The sequence below is a fragment of the Sus scrofa genome, chromosome 8, assembly GCF_000003025.6.
Source record: "Sus scrofa isolate TJ Tabasco breed Duroc chromosome 8, Sscrofa11.1, whole genome shotgun sequence".
NCBI lineage: Eukaryota > Metazoa > Chordata > Mammalia > Artiodactyla > Suidae > Sus > Sus scrofa.
In genome coordinates, this window is record NC_010450.4 from 47,698,243 (window position 1) to 47,721,936 (window position 23,694).

General features: G+C 43.8%; 2 protein-coding genes across 4 annotated transcripts in view; one reads left to right on the forward strand and one right to left on the reverse strand.

Moving 5' to 3' along the window:
• Positions 1-4,563, reverse strand: part of PPID (peptidylprolyl isomerase D) — a 46,537-nt gene extending 41,974 nt beyond the window's left edge. The window contains exons 1-2 of the mRNA XM_021100359.1: positions 4,437-4,563; positions 3,954-4,084 (exon numbers count right to left, since the gene is read on the reverse strand). The gene's annotated coding sequence lies outside the window, so the exon portion shown is untranslated. The remainder of the gene's footprint in view (positions 1-3,953; positions 4,085-4,436) is intronic.
• Positions 4,635-23,694, forward strand: part of FNIP2 (folliculin interacting protein 2) — a 135,665-nt gene continuing 116,605 nt past the window's right edge. For all 3 annotated transcript variants that reach the window (XR_002346652.1, XM_021101299.1, XM_021101300.1), the window contains exon 1: positions 4,635-4,860. Coding sequence is in view for 2 of the 3 variants with exons in the window: in XM_021101299.1 (XP_020956958.1) it covers positions 4,757-4,860 (104 nt within the window). In the remaining variant the exon portion in view is untranslated. The remainder of the gene's footprint in view (positions 4,861-23,694) is intronic.

Below are 23,694 nucleotides of genomic sequence, written 5' to 3' on the forward strand. Positions count from 1 at the left end.
GATGGTAAAATTTGTCAGGGAAACTGCAGACACTGAGTCCTTAGATGATGACATCCTAGGTAATTTTCTCAAACTCAAGAATTAATGATTTGACAATATATATTTAAAGGTAAAAAGAAAACATAGCATTCTTACCCAGTTAGTCATTCAACAGGAATGACTTCATTGTTCAATATATTGTAACAAGAAACCTGAGCTATCCTAAAAAGATATGTGATATATTCTATCATCTTTTATGACATTTTCCCTCAAATATACTTGATATAGTTGTAAGTCAACAAATGCTAAAAGCAATGTATAGGGAGTTCCCATTGTGGCTCATTTGGTAACAAACACGACTAGGATCCTTGAGGATGTGGATTTGATCTCTGGCCTTGCTCAGCGAGTTAAGGATCCAGTGTTGTCAGAAGCTGTGGTGTAGGTTGCAGATGATGCTCAGATATTGTGTTGCTGTGGCTGTGGCGTAGGCCGGCAGCTGTAACTCTGATTCAACTCCTAGCCTAGGAACTTTCATGTGCTTCAGATGCGGCCCTAAAAAGCAAAAATTAAATTAAATTAAAACAATATTCATCAAAGGCGACTAGAAAGATATGCATGAGGTAGAGATGGAAGAATTCATTGAATTTTGAATTCTTTGCACTCCCAGCTATTGAGATATAACTGGCATATAACATTGTGTAAATTTAAGGTGACAAGGTGTATGAATTGCTAATTATAACTGGTGTTTATAAATCCAAAAATGAAAATGTTTTGCAGCTGAGAAGATAGCCATCTTTTCTTGACAAAATTATAAATCATCAGTTTTCAAAAGTGTTGCTTTTTGCTGATTCAAGTCCAAGAAGAAGCAGAAGAAATAATAACTGAGAATGCATGTGTTTAGAGATTTATTTGAAATCTGGTGTCACTATTTACAAGGTGATTTTGTTCTAGGTTCACATATGTTGACTCATCAATAGTTGTACTCAAAGGACATGGCCCATTAGGGTAATATTCCTTCAAAGGTAGGAAAACAATAAAAAACTGAGTTTGCCATATTTAAATTCTTAGTAAAATTTGTTTGTAAAATTATTTTCACACTATTCCTTTATTCTTTCTTCTTGTAAATGATTTGCAAAATGACATAAAAATACGAAAAAACAGAATAGGTCCATTGGTGATGACTGTTTTCTCTGGTACACTGAGGGTTAAATGGGTAGGGTTCATTTGTCTCAAATAACAAGTAACTGAGGACAGAAAATAGGACCTTCTCTTACACACTGCTTTGGGCTTCAAATAATAGAAATATTATCGTATGGGGAAGGTCAGCTTGTGGGAAAGGGATAGTGGCTCAATAATGCTCTCAAGGGACACAGCCCACTTCCACATCTCTGTTCTGCCAGCTCCAGTACTGAGTTTCATGCTCAGGATGGCAGCAAAACAGATATAGCCCTACATGAAGACAGACAACATCCAAAGGAAGAAAAAACAAGACCTGTTCTGTTAGGAAGAAGTTAGGAACCGGTATCATGTAGGCTACAGGGTCCCCAACAGTCTAATTGCGGAAGGAAAACTCCTACAGCAATTTACAGGATACATACTCCTGGGAGAGAACTCTCACTGGGACTCAGAGTGGAAGAGGACTAGGAAGTCAGCCTTTCTACAATTCCCTCTTCCCCATCTTAGTCTTATTCTGCCTCTCCAAATGGTAAGGATATTGTTTTATTTCCTCCTCCTCTTGATGGCTGCCTCCAGGAGCAGTTAATGGATATATTTTCCAAGAGGGAGTGAGTGGGATGAGGTAGATGAGATGTGTGGATGGATCAGGGCTGGAGACTGGGGTGATGTCAAGCCTCAGGAAATAGGCAGTTACCAGCAGAGGGAGGGTGGTAGATGGGGTTTCTGAAGAGGTGTGGGATGGCCAAGGGGAGAAATAATGGGAGTTCCCTGGTGGCTCAGCAGGTTAAGGATCTGGCATCATCTCTGTTGTGGCTCAGGTCACTACTGTGGCATGAGTTTGATCCCTGACCTGGGAACTTCTGCATGCTGCAGGTCTGGCCAAAAAGAAATGATAAATAAAAAAATAATGAAACTAGGGTGCAGGCGGTTTCTGGAGCTACCTCCCAAAACTTGGTTAGTTAGGATTTGTTATGATCAACAGGGACCTGTTGGTAGCACAGGGAATTCTACTCAGTATTCTGTGATGATCTAGATGAGAAAAGAAACTGAAAAAGAATGGATATGTGTATATGTAAAATTAATTCACTTTGTGGTACAGCAGAAATGATCATAACATTGTAAATCAACTCTACTTCAATAAAACTTTAAAGAATGAAAAAAAAAAAATCCAAAGCAAAAAAGGTGTGGATGGAACCAGGATAAGGAAGAATGTGGTACTGAGTGGAAGCAAAGTGAGGAAAGCGAGAGATGGGGGCACTATCTTGGCTCCTTTTTTCTCTCCCCAAACTGAAGTGTTGTCTTAGTTTTTCTTGTTGTCATTGTTTTTTTGTTTGTTTGTTTTTTTGATTTTTTGCCTTTTCTAGGGCCGTTCCTGCAGCATATGGAGGTTCCCAGGCTAGGGGTCTAATCCGAGCTATAGCTGCTGGCCTATGCCAGAGCCACAGCAACGCCAGATCTGAGCCTCGTCTGCGACCTGCACGACAGCTCACGGCAATGCCAGATCCTTAGCCCACTAAGCAAGAACAGGGATCGAACCCGAAACCTCAAGGTTCCTAGTCGGATTCGTTAACCACTGAGCCACCACGGGAACTCCATGTTGTCTTCATTTTAAAGGCACAGTTTTTCTTTAGAGTTCCCAGGCAGGTCCAAAATTGAGGATGGTGGCTGGGGCAAGATTTTTTTTTTTTCATTGCTTCTTTTGGATGATCCAGCACACCTGGACTGGAATGGGACAGAAACGGCCCTTGGAGGTGAGGAGCAAAGGATATCATGCCAAATTCCTTTTCAGTAGAAACTTGCAAAAGCTGCTAGGCACACCACAGGTATGCAGACTTTAGTGTGAAGAATAAATACATTTTCTGACCAAGGACGGGGTAAGGGAGGGTGGTGTACTGCTGGCTGTAATGTGACCCGGGATCTTATCTTAATAAAGGCACAATAGATGAGACCAATAACTGAAATATAGGATTCTGATCAATACTGACAGTTCTGTGAGATACCTGCTTTCCACAAACAGAAACAGCTAAGGTGTAAATCAGGGTTCTGTGTACACTCCACAGTGCAGAAGGATGGACCAGAATGAACACTTCATCTAGAATTTTAATAATAAAAATCTGAAGGAAAAAAATTACTGAGTTTCAGTTTCTACCACCTTCCCCTTATCTTTGTAAACGTTTGGCCTTTCACTAACAGCTAGTTTCCCACCAAGGCCAGAAACCTACATAATAAAAAATTAACAATGCAAATGAAAATGGGCCCAGAAAAAATATTTTCGATTACTTCTATTGACGGAAATACATCTGTCTCCACGAATACGTCCTTTGAACACGTCTAAGAGAATTCAGTGAACCGCTGTCCACTGCTCATGCAGGACGCTGCGATGTAGGGTCGGAAACTTAACATCATGGAAAAACTGGAGAGTTAGTGTTACAAGGCCAAGATTAAGCTGCTTTGCGTTTGCTATGGTCCTTCACACCACAGGCTGAAGTGCTCGCAGAGACTAGGTGGGACTGGCGGGAACTTGGACTTAGGTACTGCAAGCCCTCCTTCCCACACCAGACAATGTCTGCCGTTGACATGAGATTAGGATGTGCTTTGACTGTTAAATATGCATGAGGATAAAATAGCTTAAGTTTCTAAATCTATGTAGTGCGATCCACATGCTTTTTAATTTCATGTTGCAACTTTTTACGTAACTATGGTATGGTGGCCCAAGATGCGAAATAGAGCAAATCGTTCGACCAAGTATTTAAAGTAAATGTAAAAAAAACGCCAAATCAAAGTCGGAAAAATCCAACCTGGATACGGTAGAAGTGCCAATACTTTGGGTGTTGCGAGATTCCAATCAGTCCCGGGCCGCAGAGAATTAATCCCTTGTGAATTAATCCGTCTTCCCCAGCACACGCTTCGCATGTACCTGCCTGTGCACCTGCACAAGGCAAAGACCCAAGTTCAGGGGCTTTGTCTTCAAAGAACAAAGATTCGCCGTGTGGCTCTCCCGCCGCTGCAGAAGATCAGAGCAGCGTCGGGGACCCCAGACGCCCGCTGAGCCGCGCCCCAGGACCGCCCCCGCGAGGATTTCCGCCCCGCCCCCATCCTTGCCTCCAGGAGGTCCCCGGGCCCCCGCCCACCCGGCCTCTTCCCCCGCGAGCCCCGCAGCCAGGCCCCCCGGGTCCCCACCTCAGCCCCCCGGGAGGGCCCTGGGTTCCTCTCCTCACAACCCCCCCCCCGCCCACCTTGACCCCGCCCCCTGCCCCATCCCCAGCGGCTCCGGCCCTCACCTCACAAGAGCCGGGCGGCCACCTCTGGCCCCTTTAAGCGCCGCGCCCCCGCCCCTGCGGTCCCCGCCCCCTCCTGGGGCCGGGGCGGGGGCCCGGGGCCAATGGCTGCCGCTCTCCTCCCGCGCTCCTCCCGCGCGGGCTGCGGCTCCTCCCGCGGGAGAGAACTGTCAGCGCGCGGCGGCGGCGGCGGGCCAGCATCGTCATATGACCGGCCGGCGGCCCCGGCGCCGAGCAGACTCCCGCCGCCGCGATGGCCCCGCCGCCGCCCCCGGCCGCGCGCTGAGCCGGCCGCGCGCCGCGGGAGCCGCAGCCGCGGCGTCATGGCCCCGACCCTGCTCCAGAGGCTCTTCAACAAGAAGGGCGGAGGCAGCTCCGCGGCAGCGGCGGCCCCTGGCCGTGCGCCTCGAGAGGGACCTGCCTTCAGGTGAGGGGCGGGGAGCAGGGGGGAGGGGCCGCCCCTCCGCTCCCGTGGTCCCTCGGGGGCCCGTGTGCTCGCGCGGCCGGGAGCCGGGGTTGCGGGGCCTCGGGCGGCAGCTCCAGCCCATTGTGTGCGCGCCCATGCCCTGAACTTGGTGTTCAGCTGTCCCCCTGCCTCGCCGAGTGACAAGTTCCCGGCCGGGTGGTTGGGAGTGTGTGGTTTCCACGTCGCTGGGGTGGGGGTGGGGGCTTGGGGCCGCGTGGTGCGCGCAGGGGGCTGAGGTGTGGTGGCGAAATGGCTGAGATTCCAGCCGAGCGAAGCCGACGCCTGTGCCTGTACTCATGCCTCGACTCATGCTTCGGAGGAGGGATGCCTGGCCTTGAACGCGCTTCGTGCTGATTTCTCTCCTGTCTCCGACAGCCTAGTGAGATGGGTGCGATGATAACGCCCATTTTACAGCTGAGCGAAGAGAGAGAGAGTCACGGAACCCAAGCAGCCGGCCGGGCCTCCGCAGCCGAACCTCCTTTGACCCCAGCGCTTTGACCGCAGAATCCAGTCTTTGAAATCTCTAGGTTGTCCCGCTTTCAAAGCTACGTTTTAAAAGAGGCCTTGGAATCCCCTATATAGCCTCTCAGCACGCTTATATTGAGAAGTTCAGTTACTTACCATTAACAATTCTTATTTTTCTAGCAGATGTTTTATTGAGCATCTACTTCCAACTCTGAGGCTGGGGTCATTTTTGGCTAAAATGGCTTGCAAAAACGGTGGATTATTAGAGGAGTATAAGTGTAAGAAGACTTGAAAGTTTCAAAGGAAACTTTGAAAACATTTTGCATTAAGTTTTAGGTTCTAGGTTTTGCTTATTTTAAATTCCGCTCATTTAAAGCACACACAGCCTCTCACCACAGTTGTGGACATTACCAGTATTTTGTATTACTGGTGAGTGTGTGGGTGTGTGGTGTTGTTTGAAAAGTAAATAGTGAGGACTTGACGCTACCTGAAATTCTCATTTTTTTTTTTTTTTTAAGGCTAACGGAATCCTTATAATTTGAGTGGGGAATTTATTCCTTTCACTGCTTTGGGTCCTGGTGATGCTGTGTCCTCTCTCCCAATGGTAGAATTTCTTCTCCTCCCTCCCAGCAACCCAGACTCCATGGGGGGGAGCAAAACCTGGAGAGAAAAAGTCATGTGTTGCAGGTGCCTTTGCCTAGGTAGCCCTTGTGGAGGACATTAAAGCCCTCTGAATGTTGGTGGAGATGGTGAGTTTTACCTGCCACATTTTCCTGTGCCCTCTGCTCATATGCCCGCCACCATGTTCTCCATCCCCAAATCTAACTGGAGTGGATTTTGAACAAAAAAACTGTGGCTATATTTAGGGCCTGGCCATATTAGGGAAACGGATTCTAACTTGGTGGGAACATTTTCTGTAGTGTTCTGACTTCCCATCGGTGTCTAGGGAAGAGCAGGAAATTGTGCCAGGGACTGTTTTTTTGGGTGTTTGTTGACCTCATTGGGATTTTCAACAAGTTTTGGTGATGAGTGCCTTTACGAGAATTGGAGATCTTTGGGCTCCCTCAGCAGGGTCCCTGCTAAGGGCTCAGTGTGGACAAAGACGTGAAGTAAAGACCTGAAGTAAAGACGTGAAGTAAAGATGTGAAGTAGAGACGTGAGGCAAAGAAGATGAGGACCAATCAACCATGACCCATCACATCGACCCAGGGTGCCCAAGCCAACCTTTCTTCCTGTTCTCCTCACCTGACTTAACTCTCAGGTGCTTTTCACCTTTCCTGGGCAAAATTTCCCTTTCTTGCTACAGAATAATGACCTTGTGCTTCATTTTTTCCAGATTTAGCCAAATAGGATATGGCACGTTTATTTGGGGGAGAGGAAGGAACTACCTCAGACAGGGCAGGAGCTCCTCTTGGGAGCCCACTTTGTAGAAGTTAAGGGAAGACCCTTAACTTCTTGACATGTTAACTTCTTAACATGCTTAACATGTTTGACATGAATTTGTTCTTCAGTGCATTTAAATACGGGCTGTAACTTGTAGATCTTGAGAATGACAGGAAGATCCTGGTAGGCTTTGGGGGCAGTTTTGTAGCATAGATTGCCATATATTTTCTGGGGGGAACCTAAGTCAAAGTAAGATCTAATTTTTATTTATATCTTTTTTGCTTTAAAGATTTTAGCTCTCTGTTCTCTTGTGATGGACTTCCACGAGTTATTTTAAACTCTTCCCCACTTCTCTACAGTCTTGCCCTGGACATTTCCCTGGTCACTCTTATGCATGACCTCGTTACTTCTCCGAGTGTCCTACTGTTCCCTCGTCCCTCCCGTTCTCACTGTAGTTGCCCAGAGAGGAACTTTGCTGTCCAGTGTAAGGACCTTACATCACAGATCATTTTCAGATCTTCATGCTTTCTGGCATTCCACCTTAAGTATGTTCATCTTCAGGATCTCTACAAGCAACCCTTTTCTTAGTTTTGAGGAGAGAGCTTGCTAGGAAAAACATAAAATGAATCAGAAGAGGAGTTCCCATTGTGGTGCAGCAGAAATGAATTCGACTAGTATCCAGGAAGATGTGGATTTGATCCTGGCCTTACTCAGTGGGTCAGGGATCCGGTGTTGCTGTGAGCTGTGGTGTAGGTCGAAGATGTGGCTTGAATCTGCTGTGGCTGTGGCTGTGGTGTAGGCTGGAAGCTGTAGCTCCAATTCTATCCCAGCCTGGGAACTTCCATATGCCACAGGTGCAGCCCTAAAAAGCGAAAAAAAAAAAAAAAAAAAAAAATCTGAAGAGATTGAATTTACATGTTTGGGGGAAGTAGTTATGACCGGTATATGTAAAATGTAAGCTCTAATTAAAGTAATAAAGTTGCATTGTAATCTTGAAATTTGAGAGAATTCTCTATTTGCTGGTCTTTACAATGCTTTCTTTTTTAACTAATTGATGCATAAATATATATTTGAATAACCTTTTCCCCCCCAGGATAAGTAGAACAAAATGAGGTTATTTGTCTAGTGGTTCAAATGAGAAGTAGAATTGGGTTTTGGTTCCCTTGGATTTTAGGTCAGCATGTTCATTTAGGAATTTTTATTTTTGGCCAGGCCTGCAGCCTGCGGAAGTTCCCAGGCCAAGGATCCAACCTATGCCGTAGCAGTGACCTGAGCTGCTGCAGTGACAACACTGGATCCTTAACCTGCTGCCACAAGGGAACACCTCATTTAGGAACTTTTAAAAGCCAAGATGTGCCTACTGACTTCTTATGAGTGGTTCAAATTTAAAGTTTCACCTTAAGATGTTTTTTAAAATGTCTCTGGTAAATTTGTGGACCAGTTTCCACTTCAAATATGTATACAAGAGGGAGGTAAAAAAGACCATGTGTTGTCAGATATCTTGTTTTGGACCAGTTAGATGAAGGGAGTAAGCATGTGTACCACCTGGGCTCTAAGGAGCTGATGGAAGCGGTTCAGCTGCTGGTACTAGCTGGGTAAATGCCACTCCCCTCCAGTCCTGAATATCTGAGGCCAAATGGCCTAGTTAGTGCTAATCCACATTGTTCTGTTAGGACAAATTTAACTAATCTGTTCCAGGGTTAGTATAATTTAATCCCCTTATCATCATCATCGGATAGTGTCTGATGCTCCTCTCATGGGCTCGTGGCTTCCTGCTCCCCCTGCACTGACTTGAGGCAGGACAGCCTAAAGGACAGCAGTCACACACCAAGATGAATCAAGAGAGAGAACACATTGGAAACTCTTAACAGGAAGATAATGCAGGTACTGATAAAAAGTAAATCCTTATACTTGGTCCAGCATCGAGATCTTCCTTGGTGCGACTGCACATGGGACAGGAGGGCTTCCTCTCCCCACTGCCAGTTCCCAGGGTGCAAGCATTTCTAGGGAGATATTCCTACAGCAGGGGGCCGAATATTCTGGAAAAAACACAGATCAGCTCCACTATATTTGTGTTCTTAAAGACTATAACATAAGACTTGTGATATGTAAATGACAGTTTTGATTTCTTCCTACTGCTTTTCAAAAGGCTTCCTGGAGATCTCTTTGCTGCCTGTTCTGGATTCATGGCCATACTCCCCACATCATCTCTCCTTGTCCTGAGCCAGGCATGCACTCTGGGGGTTATTAGAGGTTTGGGGCTGGTCTCTCTACAGTGGTGGGTTCTGTTAAAAGCACTCAGAGGACAAGCTGAGGAAACATTGATTTTGTCTTGCCTCAAGCAGTGTGTTGTCATGGGACCCAGAATGTCTCCATTTCCCTGGGCCTCATTTTCATCATTTGTAGCATGACATGCTCATCCTGTGTAATAAGGTTGTTGATGAGGTAATATTTTTGAAAATCCTTTGAAAATAATAAAATTTGGTACATGGCATTCAGTATCATTTGTTTTGAGGCTTTACCAAAATTATTTTTCAGAGGCTATTTTCTCTATGTGTAGATGGGAGACTAAAGGCAGAACAGAAGTGACATGTTTTTATTTACTTATTTATTTATTTTTTTACCTTGATAGTGTCAGTGATGGAACAGACTGAATTTTCAGAGGAGTGTTAAGGACCTCAGCAGGCAGTTGCTCAGACCGGGTGGAGGTGCTTGGGTGTTTAGGAATAGTTTAAGGGGTATGATGCATTTTTTAGAATTATTTGCAAGTTTTTCTTGTCAAGAACACAGTCTTACTGGAGTTCCCTGGTAGGCTAGCAGTTAAGGATTCTTCATTGCCACTGCTGTGGCTCAATCCCTGGCCTCGGAACTTCTGTGTGCCCTGGGCATGGCGGAAAAAAAAACCCAAAAAAACAACACAATGTTATTTAAGCAGAAGGGGGAAATGTGTTAAAGTGAGACAGTTGTGCAGTAGCTGATACTCCACAGCAGCCAAATCATTATTTTACATTTTATATCTATATGCATACACACTCATGCACATATGTATACAACCACGTGTATGTGTGTGTATATATACGTACACATGGGAAGGTATTCTCTAGAAAAAGTAAAAGCAAAGTATAAATTTATAAATAATATTTAAGATAGGAGTGTGTGGTTGATTACGTATGTGTGCAGGAGGGTTAGCAGCACTGAACACCACATTCACAGTGGTGGTCAAGTGGTGGGTGAAAACTCTTCTGTGTTTTATTTTTTGCTGGTATTTTGGATTTTGCTTTTAAGGAATTTGTGTTGTTTTTGTGATTTAAGTTATTTTAAATGTTTAGTCTTCAGAGTGTTTTACATGATGAGGGAGGGAGGAAGTGTAACATTTGTGGAGAAACCTGATTTGAATAAGAACTCTTTATAGGCTCTTACCTCTTTGTTAAAATAACTGGTAGTTCCTGTTATTAAAAGGAATATGCTGTGAATTTTAATGTACTTAGCACCTAAGTTCATTGTAATCCTTAGGAGGCTGGTTTAATTGGTGAGCTTGATAATTGTAGGCAGTTTACATGTACACAATTTTTACATGCACCCCGCCCCCAGCCAGCTTGGTCTCCACCAGGGCTCATCAAAGTTTCAGAGCTGTACCCAGCTCTCCAGTTGGTGATCAAGAGAGATCTAATTAAGATTTATTTGAAATATGTTTGGGAAATGGTGATGTAACCTTTTACATTTGGGGGAACTTGTATGAGATAAGGGGCTGGGATTGGATGTTTTTAAAGCCAAGACACGCATTACAATTTTAAGTTCTGAAATGTGAACTGGTTGTGTTACAGGCATTTGTTTGACTTAGGAGGTGGTCTTGAGAGGTGGGCCGGGCAGGTGGTCTTTTACTGCATGGAGTGTAGATATACAGGGGTGGTTGGTTTCTGTCGAGGTGTCATTTTGCCTGCTTTGCCTGTGAGGTCAGCTTAAGGCCGCCGCTGCTGCCTTGGCAAAGGAAGCTGCAAAGATTGTCACTGTACTCACAAAATCCTTTGGCTGCCAGTGTGAACTCCCGGTGGGTGAATCAGATTTGGGAACCAATACAGTGCTTTATTTCCCCAGCCACCGTTTTGCTTGATGTGGGCGAAAAGGAACACATGTTGTCTCCTGATGGTCCAAGTCCCCGGCTGGTGTGAATGGTTAGGCCTGCACCGTGAGAGCAGGTCCTTGGCTGTACAAGCCAGTCAGTCTTCCCCTTGGCGGGCAAGAGTGCTGAAATATTTGGTAAGTTCCTACTTACCAAGCATTCTTTTTATCTCAGCTTTGTGGAAAAAAAAAAAAAAAAAAAAAGGATCATTATGTAAAAGAGAAAAAAACAGGATGGACTTTTCCAGCTAACTGGGCATGTAACAGTGATTTCCTTCAACTCCACCCCATCCGTAAATGGAATGTCTGTGACTCACTGCTCAGGGCCACACAGGCACTTCTATGAGGATGGAGGGAGATGGGCTGCCATCCTGCTTGTGTTCAGCGAGAACCCATACAGCTGCCTTTAGAATGGACTTCTGAAAAGGACAATGTGCCTTATCCTGCATCATATACATATTTCTTATTGCACTTTCTTATTTTGGTGCCCAAACAATATGGCATATTAAGTGCAGTTAATGCAGCCATGAACACTTTAACATTGTGGGTACGTGTTGTAGGGCAGGGTGCTTGTTCTGCTACATAGGATTTTAGCGTTTGCCTGAGTCTGGATCCCTGGCTGTCATATTCCTCTCTAACTGTATGTTGTCCATTTTTGTATATATTTATGATATTTTTCTAGCTCTTTGTCCCTAAATCTTGCTTAATTTGTAGATTGTGTTCTAGAACTTGTGCACAGTGTAGTGTTAGAAAGAGATACATAACTCTTTATAAAGATGGTATCACCCCACTTGAGACTTTTTAATCATAAATAAGAGCATTTCTGTATTTGAGATAATACAGCTTTAAATAAATGATCACTGGTGTCTGATTATTCATGCATGTCTACTTGAAAGTGACCACCAGTTCATGCAGGGTGTTAAGTGAGGGTGGTCAAGAGGCAGTAGGAATTCATTCCCCACAGCTGATGGGGACAGACTGGGAACCTACATATCTGGTGGGGACCTCAGTCTAGTTTCCAGTAAACTTGCATGTTGGAAGTTACTCATGTAATCATACAGCATGTGTCAACAACCTAAATAAAGTGTGTGTTTATGGCAGAAATATTTTTCTAGGGAAATTAATAATCTGTTTATTTGAATATAACTTGGGTTACATTGTGTAATAGATGTCAGTAGAGATGAAACACGTACATGAATTTACTGGACAGCTTAACCTAACCTAAGAAACGTACTAACTTTAAACTGGTTTATCTGGTTTTCCCTGATTTAAGTATACTTGAGACCCTGTAATGCTAAATGCAGCATTGCTAAGATTTACTTGTCCAGCAGTCATCGTTCAATTTTATTTATTGTTTGTGGCCTACTCTGACAAAACGGTGTGTGTGTTTAAACATATTATCCATGAGACTTTTCACAGAATACTTTGTCATTTATTTTAATGATTAACAAACAGAAAACTAGCATTTGCTTACAAGTAAATATCAGTTAAATGGAATTGACTGAATGTTTGCATTTCAGTGGTAAATTCTGCTCCCTAACTTTCCATTCAGTTTCCATGGCAACACTGTCCCTTCACAAGCTGAAGACAAGTTAGATGTTAACCTGCACATTCCTGAAGAGATAAAACAGGTGTTGATTTAGGATGTGTTAGGAAGAAGCAGCAAAATCACCATTCTGATCAGTTCTGCCATTCACACCTTATATGTACTTAAAATTGCCAACTCTCATTCCCCAGTGTACCCAGAAAACCAAGAATTTTCTTTTTTCTGTCTTATGGTTGAAACCTTCTGGGTGATGAGGGAGAATTTAGTGTGTTTGTTATCATTTGGCTCTTAATTAACTATCCTCATTTACTCAAGGTCTCTTCTAAAACATGATTGAGAAATGTAGCAGGAGTGTCTTTTAAATTTGCCAATTTTTTTTTTTTTTCTTTTTGGGGCTATACCTGCGGCATATGGAAGTTCCCAGGGTAGGGGTTGAATTGGAGCTATAGCTGCTGGCCTACACTACAGCCAAAGCAGCGTGGGATCTGAGCCACATCTGCGACCTATACTGCAGCTCATGGCAACACAGATCCCTAACCTACTGAGTGAGGTCAGGTATCAAACCTGCATCCTCATGGATACTAGTTGGGTTTGTAACCCACTGAGCCATAACTGAAACTCCCATTAAATTTGCCACTTTACTTTTTAATTTTTTTGTCCTTTGGGGGCTGCACTGAGGCTTATGGAAGTTCCCAGGCTAGGGACTGAATCGGAGCTGTAGCTGCTGGCCTGCACCATAGCCGCAGCAATGTCAGATCTGAGCTGCGTCTGTGACCTACACAACTCACAGGAACATTGGATCCTTAACTTGCTGAGCGAGGCCAGGGATCTATCCTGTGTCCTCGTGGATGCCAGTCAGATTCGTTTCCGCTGAGCCACTATGGGAACTCCTAAATTTGTCACTTTAAAGCACACATTTGAAAGTAATTGAATGAAACAAGAACATATGTGTTAAAATTAGAGGGTGGATGTGGAGTTCTTGTAATCTGAGAGTTTTGTAAACTGATGATCCTTAAAGATTGTCTGGTGTTCCAGCATCTGACCCTTGACATATTATATTTGAAAGAATCCATTAGCTGTTTTTTTTTTTTTTTTTTTTTCTTTTTTTAAGCAGAGACCTGCCTTTCTTGATGTTTTTGGCACATATTGTGTCATTTTTCAAAGGAATCTTGTTATAGACAACTCAGTTCCCATCTTTCCATTAATATGAATCACTTGTTTTTCTGGTATCAAAATCATAGGGTAGGAGTTCCCTTTGTGATTCAGCGGGTTAAGAACGTGGCATAGTCTCCATGAAGATGTAGGTTCAATCCCTGGCATTGCTCCATGGGTTAAGGATTCAGGCTTGCTGCAAGCTGTGGTGTAGGTCCCAGGTGCAACTTGGATCTGGTGTTGCTATGGCTGTGGGGTAGGCCTCAGCTGTAGCTCTGATTCAACCCCTGGCCTGGGAACGTCTATATGCCACAGGTGCGGCTGTTAAAAAAAAAAAAAGCACAGGGTTAATACTCTAGACCTGCCCCTTCCTCAGAAAAACAAAACAGAACAAAACAAACAAAAGACAAACAAAGAAACACCTAAAAAGGCGAGTAATATATCTGAACCCCAGTTATAAAGTCCCACAGCTGTTGAAAGCATCCTGTAGAAAACATGTTATTTATAATTTAAATAATATCTGTGAACCTCTGAAATTACTAGCTGTGTGTGTTGATCAGTGTAAAACATTTTCGATACTTTAAAATGTTTTTTTGACCATGCCCACGACATGTGGAAGTTCCCAGGCCAGGGAATGAACCTGTTCCACAGCAGTGACCCAAGCTGCTGCAGTGATAACACTGAATCTTTAACCCTGCTGTGCCACAAGGGAACTCCCTGTTCTGTACTTTGTAGATTCATTGAGTTTTTGTGTGGCTTGCTAAAACTGAAATGCATTATAGAATGAAATGAGCCAATGGGTTCTTTCAAATATAAGGTATAGCACACTGGAAGTTCCTGTTGTGGCTCAGTGGTAATGAGCGTGACTAGTATCCATAGGGATTCGGGTCCTATCCCTGGCCTTGCTCAGTGGGTTAAGGACCTGGCGTTGCTGTGAACTGTGGTATAGGTCACAGACATGGCTTAGATCCTGCGTTGCTCTGGCTGTGGTGTTGACTGGCAGCTACAGCCTGGATTTGACCCCTAGGCTGGGAAATTACATATGCTGTGGGTGTGGCCCTAAAAAGCGCATGCACACACATGATATAGCACATTTAATTGTAAAAACAGCATTGGTATTTTGAAGCCTGCAGAGACTGTGTTTGCATGCTGTGTGAAGTGCACTCTTTGAAAAACAGATGGAATCATCTCTGCTCTCCATGTATGATGTTTCCATTTGGAACACTAACTTAAAGAGGGGTTTGCAAGTCTGACATGTTCTCTGGGAAGAGGTAGCCCAGACTAACATACCACTGATGATGGCCTCACTGTGAGAGGGAAGGAGCCCTGGGAAAACGCTTTCCTTGGGAGTCTTAACGCTGGCTGTTTGCCTTAGGATGGCACATGGTGAGCTAGTTGCCAGGGCAGTGGGGACTCCTGTCTCTGCCCTCAGGGCAAGGAGGTCCTCTGGGTCCCTTCCAAGTGTGCAATACTCCATGGAGACCCTGAAAAGTTGGTGTTGGCCCTCCTGCTTAATGCCATCTGGTCCTGAGCAATGGCTTATGAATTGAATTATGGTTTTATTCAAGATTATTAATTGTTAAATGCACCTGATTAAAAAGCAAACAATAGGAGTTCTGCTGTGGCACAATGGATTAAGAATCCAACTGCAGCAGCTCAAGTCGCTGCAGAGGGGCGGGTTTGATCCCTGTCTCGGCGCAGGGGTGTGGGTTGCTGCTGCAGCTGCAGCTCAGATTCAGTCCCTGGCCTGGGAACTTCCATATACTGTGGGTTCCCCCAATAAAAAATAAATAAATAAATGATATACATTGAAATATAAAGCTGTCAGTTCACACTCTTAATCTTTCTTCCCAAAGGCTACCATTATTACACCAGTTTCTTTTAGTATTTCCTCCTGGAAATATTCTATGCAAATACAAGAAAAAAGCATTCTTCTGATCACACAAAATGGTGGTTGCTGAACACACTGGTCAGGAAAGTGGCTAAATTGTGATGTTAGCTTCATGGGATATTATAGGATGTATAAATGAGTATAGAGACTATATTAATTAATCAATTGTATTTTTAATATAGTATATCAAATATATTAATGTATATTTAACATGTCAACAAATACATTAAATACTATACATTTATATATATGTTATGACATTATTATACAATATGAATGTTATATGTTATAATTGATATGTTCATATTTAATATAATATTAATGTAATCAAATGCTTGAGATGATAAATAAAAAATAAAAATCAATTGGGACCTACAAGATGAATACATTAGTAAAATGTCTAAATGTATGACCAAGGACTAGAAAGGAAAACAGAAAAATACAACAATTGATGCGATGGGGTAATGAACTTGCAGGTAAATATTCTTTAGAAAAATTTTCTTTACTGTTATAAAATAGTGTGGGCAAAAATAAAAATTAAGAAAAAATTATCTTATAATACAAATAACCATTTGTGGTTTTAAGATGTCTTTTTTGTATTGTAAACCTCATTAAGTAGCGGACGTATTATAGTCTGTCTCTATAAATGGCTTCTCTGACATCAAAAGATGCATGTAAGTAGCTGCTTCCTCAGAATGCTATAGGAGACCCTTCTAGTGTTTGTGGGGAGGGAACCGTCTGCCATGTGTTGGGCACTCTGCCAAGTGGCCTTTTCTTACCTCATCTTACTCCTGCCTCACAGTTGTTCTGTAAGGGTAGGGATTTCATTAGCTAATTTGTAGATCAGAAAGTTATAATTTATAGATGAAAAACTGAGGCTTGCTGGAGATCAATGTGTGGTTAACTGATGACGCTGGGAATTCAAACCCAAGGCCGTAGGGGGTCTGCGTTCCTTCTGCAGATTAGCATTTGAAGGACCTAAGAGGTTCCTGTTCTGTGGGGTTTATAAGCAAGTGTGAGGTCTAAATATTATTTCTAAGGGCTTCCCTTTAATTGTGCAAATAACAGTTATTAAATTTAAAAAATACTTGGAAATACAGAGTAGTAGTTCAGGACCATGTCCTGCTCTCCTGTTAAAACACAAGGGATGAGTGAGGACCCTTTGGTCTGTCTGGATGGGGAGGCTTTACCTGGGAGGTGAGATCTGATGGATAGGGCTCAGGTGGAGAGGATGAAGACTTCTGACTTTAATGGTGCCCCTGGGTCTATGATGGATCAGTTACTTTGAAATAAGAGCACTCCTGGGAGGTGGGACCCACTGGGACCAGATTGTGCAGGGCCTTGCAAGCATTATTAATGTAAAGTTTGTTTGTTTTTGTTTTTTTGTCTTTTTCTAGGGCTGCATCTGCAGCATATGGAGATTTCCAGGCTAGGGGTCTATTTGGAGCTGTTGCCACCTGCCTACACCAGGGCCACAGCAATGCGGGAACTGAGCTGTGGTGTAGGTCTGCAACCTACACCACAGCTCACGGCAATGCCGGATCCTAACCCACTGAGCAAGGGCAGGGATCAAACCCGCAACCTCATGGTTCCTAGTCGGATTCGTTAACCACTGAGCCATGACGGGAACTCCAAGTTGTTTTTTTTTTTTTTTTTACGGGCCGCACCTGTGGCATATGGAAGTTCTGAGGCTAGGGATTGAATCAGAGCTATGGCTGCTGACCTACACTACAGCCACAGCAATGCCGGGTCCAAGCTGTGTCTGTGACCTAAACCACAGCTCATGGCAACGCTGATGCTTAACCCACTGAGCAAGGCCAGGGATCAAACCCACATCCTCATGGATACTAGTTGGATTTCTTTCTGTTGCACCACAATGGGAACTCCTAACGCTGAGTTTTAAATTTAGGTGACCCCCAAAGAGTAGTTGGAAGTCCTCAGTCCACACCTCAAGGGTTAATAGAAAAAGTAGGAACTCTGGGTTAGTGTTCTTGATTTCAGAGCCTCACGACCCCCTCTTATGATGTAGGGCACATCCTCTCTGAGTTTTGCCTTCTGTCTGTAAAATGGATGTAAAATGCCTTTCCCTGCAAGATTCTGAGGACTAGAAATCACAGTTATACCCACCACATAGTGCTTGGCACCTACCAGGCCTTTGATTAAAGGCAGCTCCTGTAAATCTCAGGGTGGGGTGCTGTCTTTCCCTCCAGCTCCGTCCCTGTGTTAGTCTCATCCCTAAGGATGTTGTGATTGCAGAGAAATGGCAGGTAGTCCGTCTTCACTGGCAGGGTCTTCACCAGTAGGGTCGTCACGAGTAGGGTCTTCACCAGCAGGGTCTTCATAAGCAGGGTCTTCACTGGCAGGGTCTTCACTAGCATGGTCTTCACTGGCAGGGTCTTCATCAGCAGGCCCTGGAGAGCCCCTGTGGTTCCAAATGTGGGAGGGGAGGCAGCTTGCTCATTATCAATGCCTTTGCTTAAAGTAGCCTAAATCTTGGTGCTGGGATCCAACCTAAAACAGGTTTACTGTCTAGGACATTCTTAGTCTTACCCTCATCCCCAATCCCACACCTTTCTTACCTCTAAAGGGTAAAAACCAATGGACAGAAGCCAGCAATGTCAAGCCCCCACCTCGATGGTTCCCTCCCAGCCTGTGGTAGAGTCATACTTGGTGTGGCTGTTGCTTGTGGGGAGGCCCCCCCCCTTTAAATAAGGACTTTGCTTACAGCAGTTTTAGGATCATACTAAAACTGAGAGGAAGGTACAGATATTCCTCTATACCTGCTGCCCCCCACGCACAGCCTCACGCTTACCTGCATCCTCTCCAGATGGTGCATTTCTTACCAAGGACACACATCTACCATCGTCATTGTACAAGACTCCTCGTTTACTTTGGGCTCACCTCTTGGTCCTGTATATTCTCTGATTTTGGACAAAAATGACACATATCCTCCATTATCATATCATACAGAGTATTTTCACTGCCCTGAACATCCTCTGTGCTCTGCCTAGTCAGCTCTCTGGCAACCTCAGTATCTCTTTTTATACCCCAGGAGCTCCTTTTTCCCCCAGATATTTCCCCAACAGTTCTGCTTCACGTATTGATCAATTTCAATTAAGAGCCAAACAGATTCCCCAAATTGCATACCTACACCAAGGAGAGGACTTTGTGTTTGAATGCCAGTTAGATTTTTACAAACAGAAGGGGAGGATAATGGGGAAAGAGAGTCATTTGTCTCAAGCCAGACCAAGGACAGGCTTCCACTTGCTCAAGTAATCTCCTCTTCCTGGTGCGCTAAGTGCTGCCTGTGATCACGGGGCCCTGGTTTGGAGAAAGGCCTCCTGGTTCAGGAGGTGCAGCCCCGTGCACGCTCCACAGTTTGTCCATCACCATGTCTTGCTTCTCCCAACCCTCCTCCATTCAGATCCAGCTGGTGCTGGACTTTGGCCTCACAGCCGATGACTGTGTGCTGCTCTCCAGCTCACTGCAGCCAGTATGGCGTTTTACTGCCTGGACCATAAAAGTCAATATTGTGTTTCAAACAGCGGTAGCCACCTGGGGGGTCTTGAGCTTGCCTTGACCCCTAGCATGTTAAGTAGCTCTTTAACGGGGAGGTTCTTTTCAGAATTCTGTCCAAATTCACACTTGATTGTCAGGATTGCTGTGGTCCAACCAGCAAACCATAGCAGGTAATTTCTGGGGTGAAAGTCTTGCTGTTTATCACATGGGAGACCCACACTCTCTCCCTGTATCTTAGAAACCTGTATGTGCAGGGCCTGGGGCCCCCACTACTCCAGAGATATTGTTGGGGGGGTCTCTCCTCTCCTTCAAAACAAATCCTAAAGTATTGTTCAACCAGCAGTTACCATCCCCCTTCTCAGAAGACTCATCTTTTCCTTCAATGCTAGAAATATTTGGGGTGTGAAACCTTCACCAACTGCCTTGAGCACTGGGGCAAGCAGGCTTCACGTGTCTTTTTCAGTTATCCGTCCTTCCTTCCTTCCTCTCTTTCTTTTTCATTCACTCTCTTTTTTGGATCTCTCTCTTTTCTTTTTCTTTTTTTTCTTTTCTTTTCTTTTTTTTTTTTTTTTTTTTGCTGGCTGACATTCTCAGTAAGGGTCCTTCCTCACTATCGGATTGATTCCTGTGTAGCCTTTTCGGGGGGAGAACAGGAGAAGAGGTCATTTAACCTAATTTGGTTTAAGCCTCAGGGTGGCCTAGAATCCTTACAGCTAGAATTCTCCATCTGCTCTCAGGCAGTTCTGCACCCAGCCCCATCTGTCTTCCCTAGGATGTAAGGCTGAGTTTGGGCATCAAAGCATATATATAAATATATATATATATATATATATAAAACTGTATCACTGTTTTAACAAGTTTGTGTTTTATCTGTGGAGTGACTTCCCTTCCATTCAGAGTAGTCCTACCCAGCCACCCCCTCAGCCTTTGGACTCCTGCCTCCTAAAAGCAGAGCTGTCTGGTTGGCTCACCCTGTACCCCTGAAACCAACACAACAGTGCAAATCAACTGTACTTCAAGAAAGGAAGGAAGGAAGAAAGGAGTAGTATATAAAATAACTTCCAGGAGTTCCTACTGTGGCACAGTGGGTTAAGAATCCCAATGTAGCGGAGGTGCACGTTCCATCCCTGGCTCCGCACGGTGGGTTAAAGGATCAAGCATTGGGGAGTTCCCGTCGTAGCTCAGTGGTTAACGAATCAGACTAGGAACCATGAAGTTGTGGGTTCGACCCTGGCCTCACTCAGTGGGTTGGGGATCCGGCGTTGCCGTGAGCTGTGGTGTAGGTTGCAGATGCAGCTTGGATTTGGTGTTGCTGTAGCTGTGATGTAGGCCAGCAGCTCTAGCTCTGATTAGACCCCTAGGCTGGGAACCTCCATATGCCGCAAGGTGCAGCCCTGGAAATGACAAAAAGACAAAAAAAAAAAAAAAAGGATCAAGCATTGGGACAGCTGTGGCAGAGGTCTCAGGTTTGATCCCTGGCCCAGGAATTTCCATGTGTAATGGATGTGGCCATTAAAAACAAAAACAAAAACAAAATCAAACAAACTTCCAGGGTTTGAATCTGAGTAACCTGGGAGAATGATAGCATAATTAATGGAATAGGGCAATTATAAGGCTAAGTGACTTAAAAAAGAAAAAGGAGTATGTACATTTGTTTTTGTGCATGCTAAATTTGAGGTGGAGTTGGACACCTCAGTAATGATATTCATGAGGCAGTGGTTGTTAGGGGACATTTTAGACTGGTATTTGCCAGAGGGCATAGGAAATCCATATTTTGCTCTTACGACTTTTTCTTCCCTTTTTGATAATTTAAAAAATTGATACAATAAATAATAATAATAAATTGATGTATAATTGGTATATAGCATTATATTGGTTTCAGGTTTTCAATGTGATTTGGTATTCATATGTATTGTATTCATGTACAGTATTCATGTATTCATATGTACAGTAAGTCTTATCTGTCATGTGGTTCCAATTTTTTTTTTCTTATGATGAGAACTTTTAAGGTCTGTTATCTTAGCAACTTTCAAATATGCAGTACAGTATTAACTATAGTCACCGTGTTATACACTGTAAGAGTTTTCTTTTTCTGTTCCCTCCCTCAAAACTAAATTCCATTTGCTTAGAGTGCAAATTATCACTGTGCTTCAATAAAACTTGTAAATTATACCTCAGTAAAACTTAAGAAAAAAATTCCATTTGCTCTTCCAAACTCAGTTCACATGATTGTTTACTCTGTCTCGCCAAAATAAGCCCTCTGAGCTCTTTTTGATGGGTCTTTATGGCACCTCCAGCATTCTACTCTCTGGTATCCTAATTTTCCCAATGCTCCCAGATTATCCCTTGAGTGCAAGGAACATTGTACACATGTCTCTGTGGTGCACAGCACTGTGGACAGTGCTGGGGACTCAATGTTTAAGTATGCTTATTTGAGCTTGTTCCTTTCTTCAGCTGGTATCACTGCTTAGAGGAATACAGATTGTTCTTAGAGCTTTAAAGAGATAAGTTGATGCACAAAAAGGACCTTTATATCATGGCTAATAAAAAGTTTGTTTTTGTGCATCAACTTGCCTCTTTAAAGCTCTAAGACCATCTTCCAGGGCTTCCATTTCAGAATTTAACCAGTAAGTGTGTTTATCCTGTCCACGCTCTTAGTGTGTTTCTCCCCCTTTGCTTCTTTCTTTTCAGTTACAGGGTTATGTCATTTTTCTTAAACCACAGAGACTCTTCTCTGTAGACCATTTGATCTCTGGTTCCACTTTCGATTTCTGAGGTTCACTGCCAAGCTATGCAGGAGTAGTCTGTTAAGAATATACTTTTTTGGGAGTTCCTGTCGTGGCTCAGGGGTTTACGAATCCAACTAGGAACCATGAGGTTGTGGGTTCGATCCCTGGCCTCGCTCCCTGGCCTTGCTCAGTTGGTTAGGGATCTGGCGTTGCCGTGAGCTGTGGTTCAGGTTGCAGATGCAGCTTGGATCCCGCGTTGCTGTGGCTCTGGTGTAGGCCAGCGGCAACAGCTCCAATTAGACCCCTATCCTGGGAACATCCATATGCTGTGGGTGCGGACCTGAAAAAGACAAAAAGACAAAAAAAAAAAAAAAAAAAAAAAAAGAATATGCTTTTTTGAGAGCCTCGGTCTGTCATAAGAATAGCTTGAAAACCGTCATTCCTTAAACTGACCAGACCTTTGCCCAAATGGAAACTCATTTACCACTTTCTTACCTGTTTGTTCAGAGAACCCTGAAAGGGTTCACTGTGTTTGCCCTCCATTGAGCATTTTCCTGCTGAAAGTGTTTAGAGTCATTCATACATGTGGCCCTCTCCTCGGTCAGCCTCCCCCTCAGATTGGCCGTGAAAAAGCTGAGTTCACGCCTCACACCCACCATGGAAAAGACCACTCTGTTTACAGTCTCCTTCCAGAAAATGTGTGTTTATCCCTACTTCTGTTTCCTGGTCCTAATCCAGACCTCTGTTCAAGATAAATATTCTACTGGCTTCACACAGTTTCATCCTCATAAAAACGAGTGACCAGATAGATACCTGTGTACTAATGCACTTCATACAGGAAAAGTGTTAACGGCAGGTGAGACTCGGATTAATAAAGGAGTGCTTGATTTGGTTTCTCATGGTCAGAGATTAAGAAAACAAGCCACCTACATTTACTAGTGCATGAGTTATATATGCTTCCAGCTTCAGGAGGCTCTCAGACATCTGTCCCTCCCATTTGAATTTTGTGAATATCAGACTTTTTTTCATTTTAAAAACTTTTATTGAAGTATAGTTGATTTCCAAGGTTGTGATCATTTCTTCTCTACAACGAAGTGATTCAGTCATACATGTGCTCACATCCATTCTCTTTCAGATTCTTTCCCACATAGATTAGCACAGGATATTGGGTAGAATCTTATACAGCAGGTCCCCACTGGCCAGTCATTGTAGATACCTCAGTGTGCATATGCCAATCCCAAACCCCCAGTCCATTCCTCTCTACTTTGGTAACTGTAAGTTTTTCAAAGTCTATGAGTCTGTTTTTGTTCTGTAGATAAGTTCATTTGTATTCTTTTTAAGATTCCACGTATAAGTGATATCATATGATGTTTGTCTTTTACTGTCTGACTAACCTCACTTAGTGTGATCATCTCTAGGTGCATCCATATTGCTGCAAATGGCATTATTTCATTCCTTACTGCTAATATTCCATTGTATATATGTACCAAGTCTCCCCCTCCTCCCCCACTTCTTCTTTTTTTCTTTCTTGGCTGTAGTGTTACCGGGTCACGGTAACTTAATCAGACCTTAACCACAGTTGTGACCTGCCCTGCGGCTTCAGCAACACCGGATCCTTAACCCACTCTGCCTGGCGGGGGATCAAACTTGCATCCCAGTGCTCCAGAGACCCCCCCCCCAATCCCTTTGTGCTACAGCGGGAACTTCTGTACCACATCTTTTTTATCCATTCATCTGTCAGTGGACATTTAGGTTGCTCCTTTGTCTTGCCTGTTGTGAGTAGTGCTGCTGTGAACATTGGGGTGCCTGTATCTTTTCAAATTAGGGTTTTCTGCAGATAAGTGCCCAGGAGTGGATATCAGGTGGTTTTTTAAATTTATTTTATTTTTTTTTTAGGGCTGCACCTGTGGCGTACGGAAGTTCCTAGGCTAGAGGTTGAATCAGAGTTGTAGCTGCTGGCCAATGCCACAGCCAGGGCAATGCCAGACCGG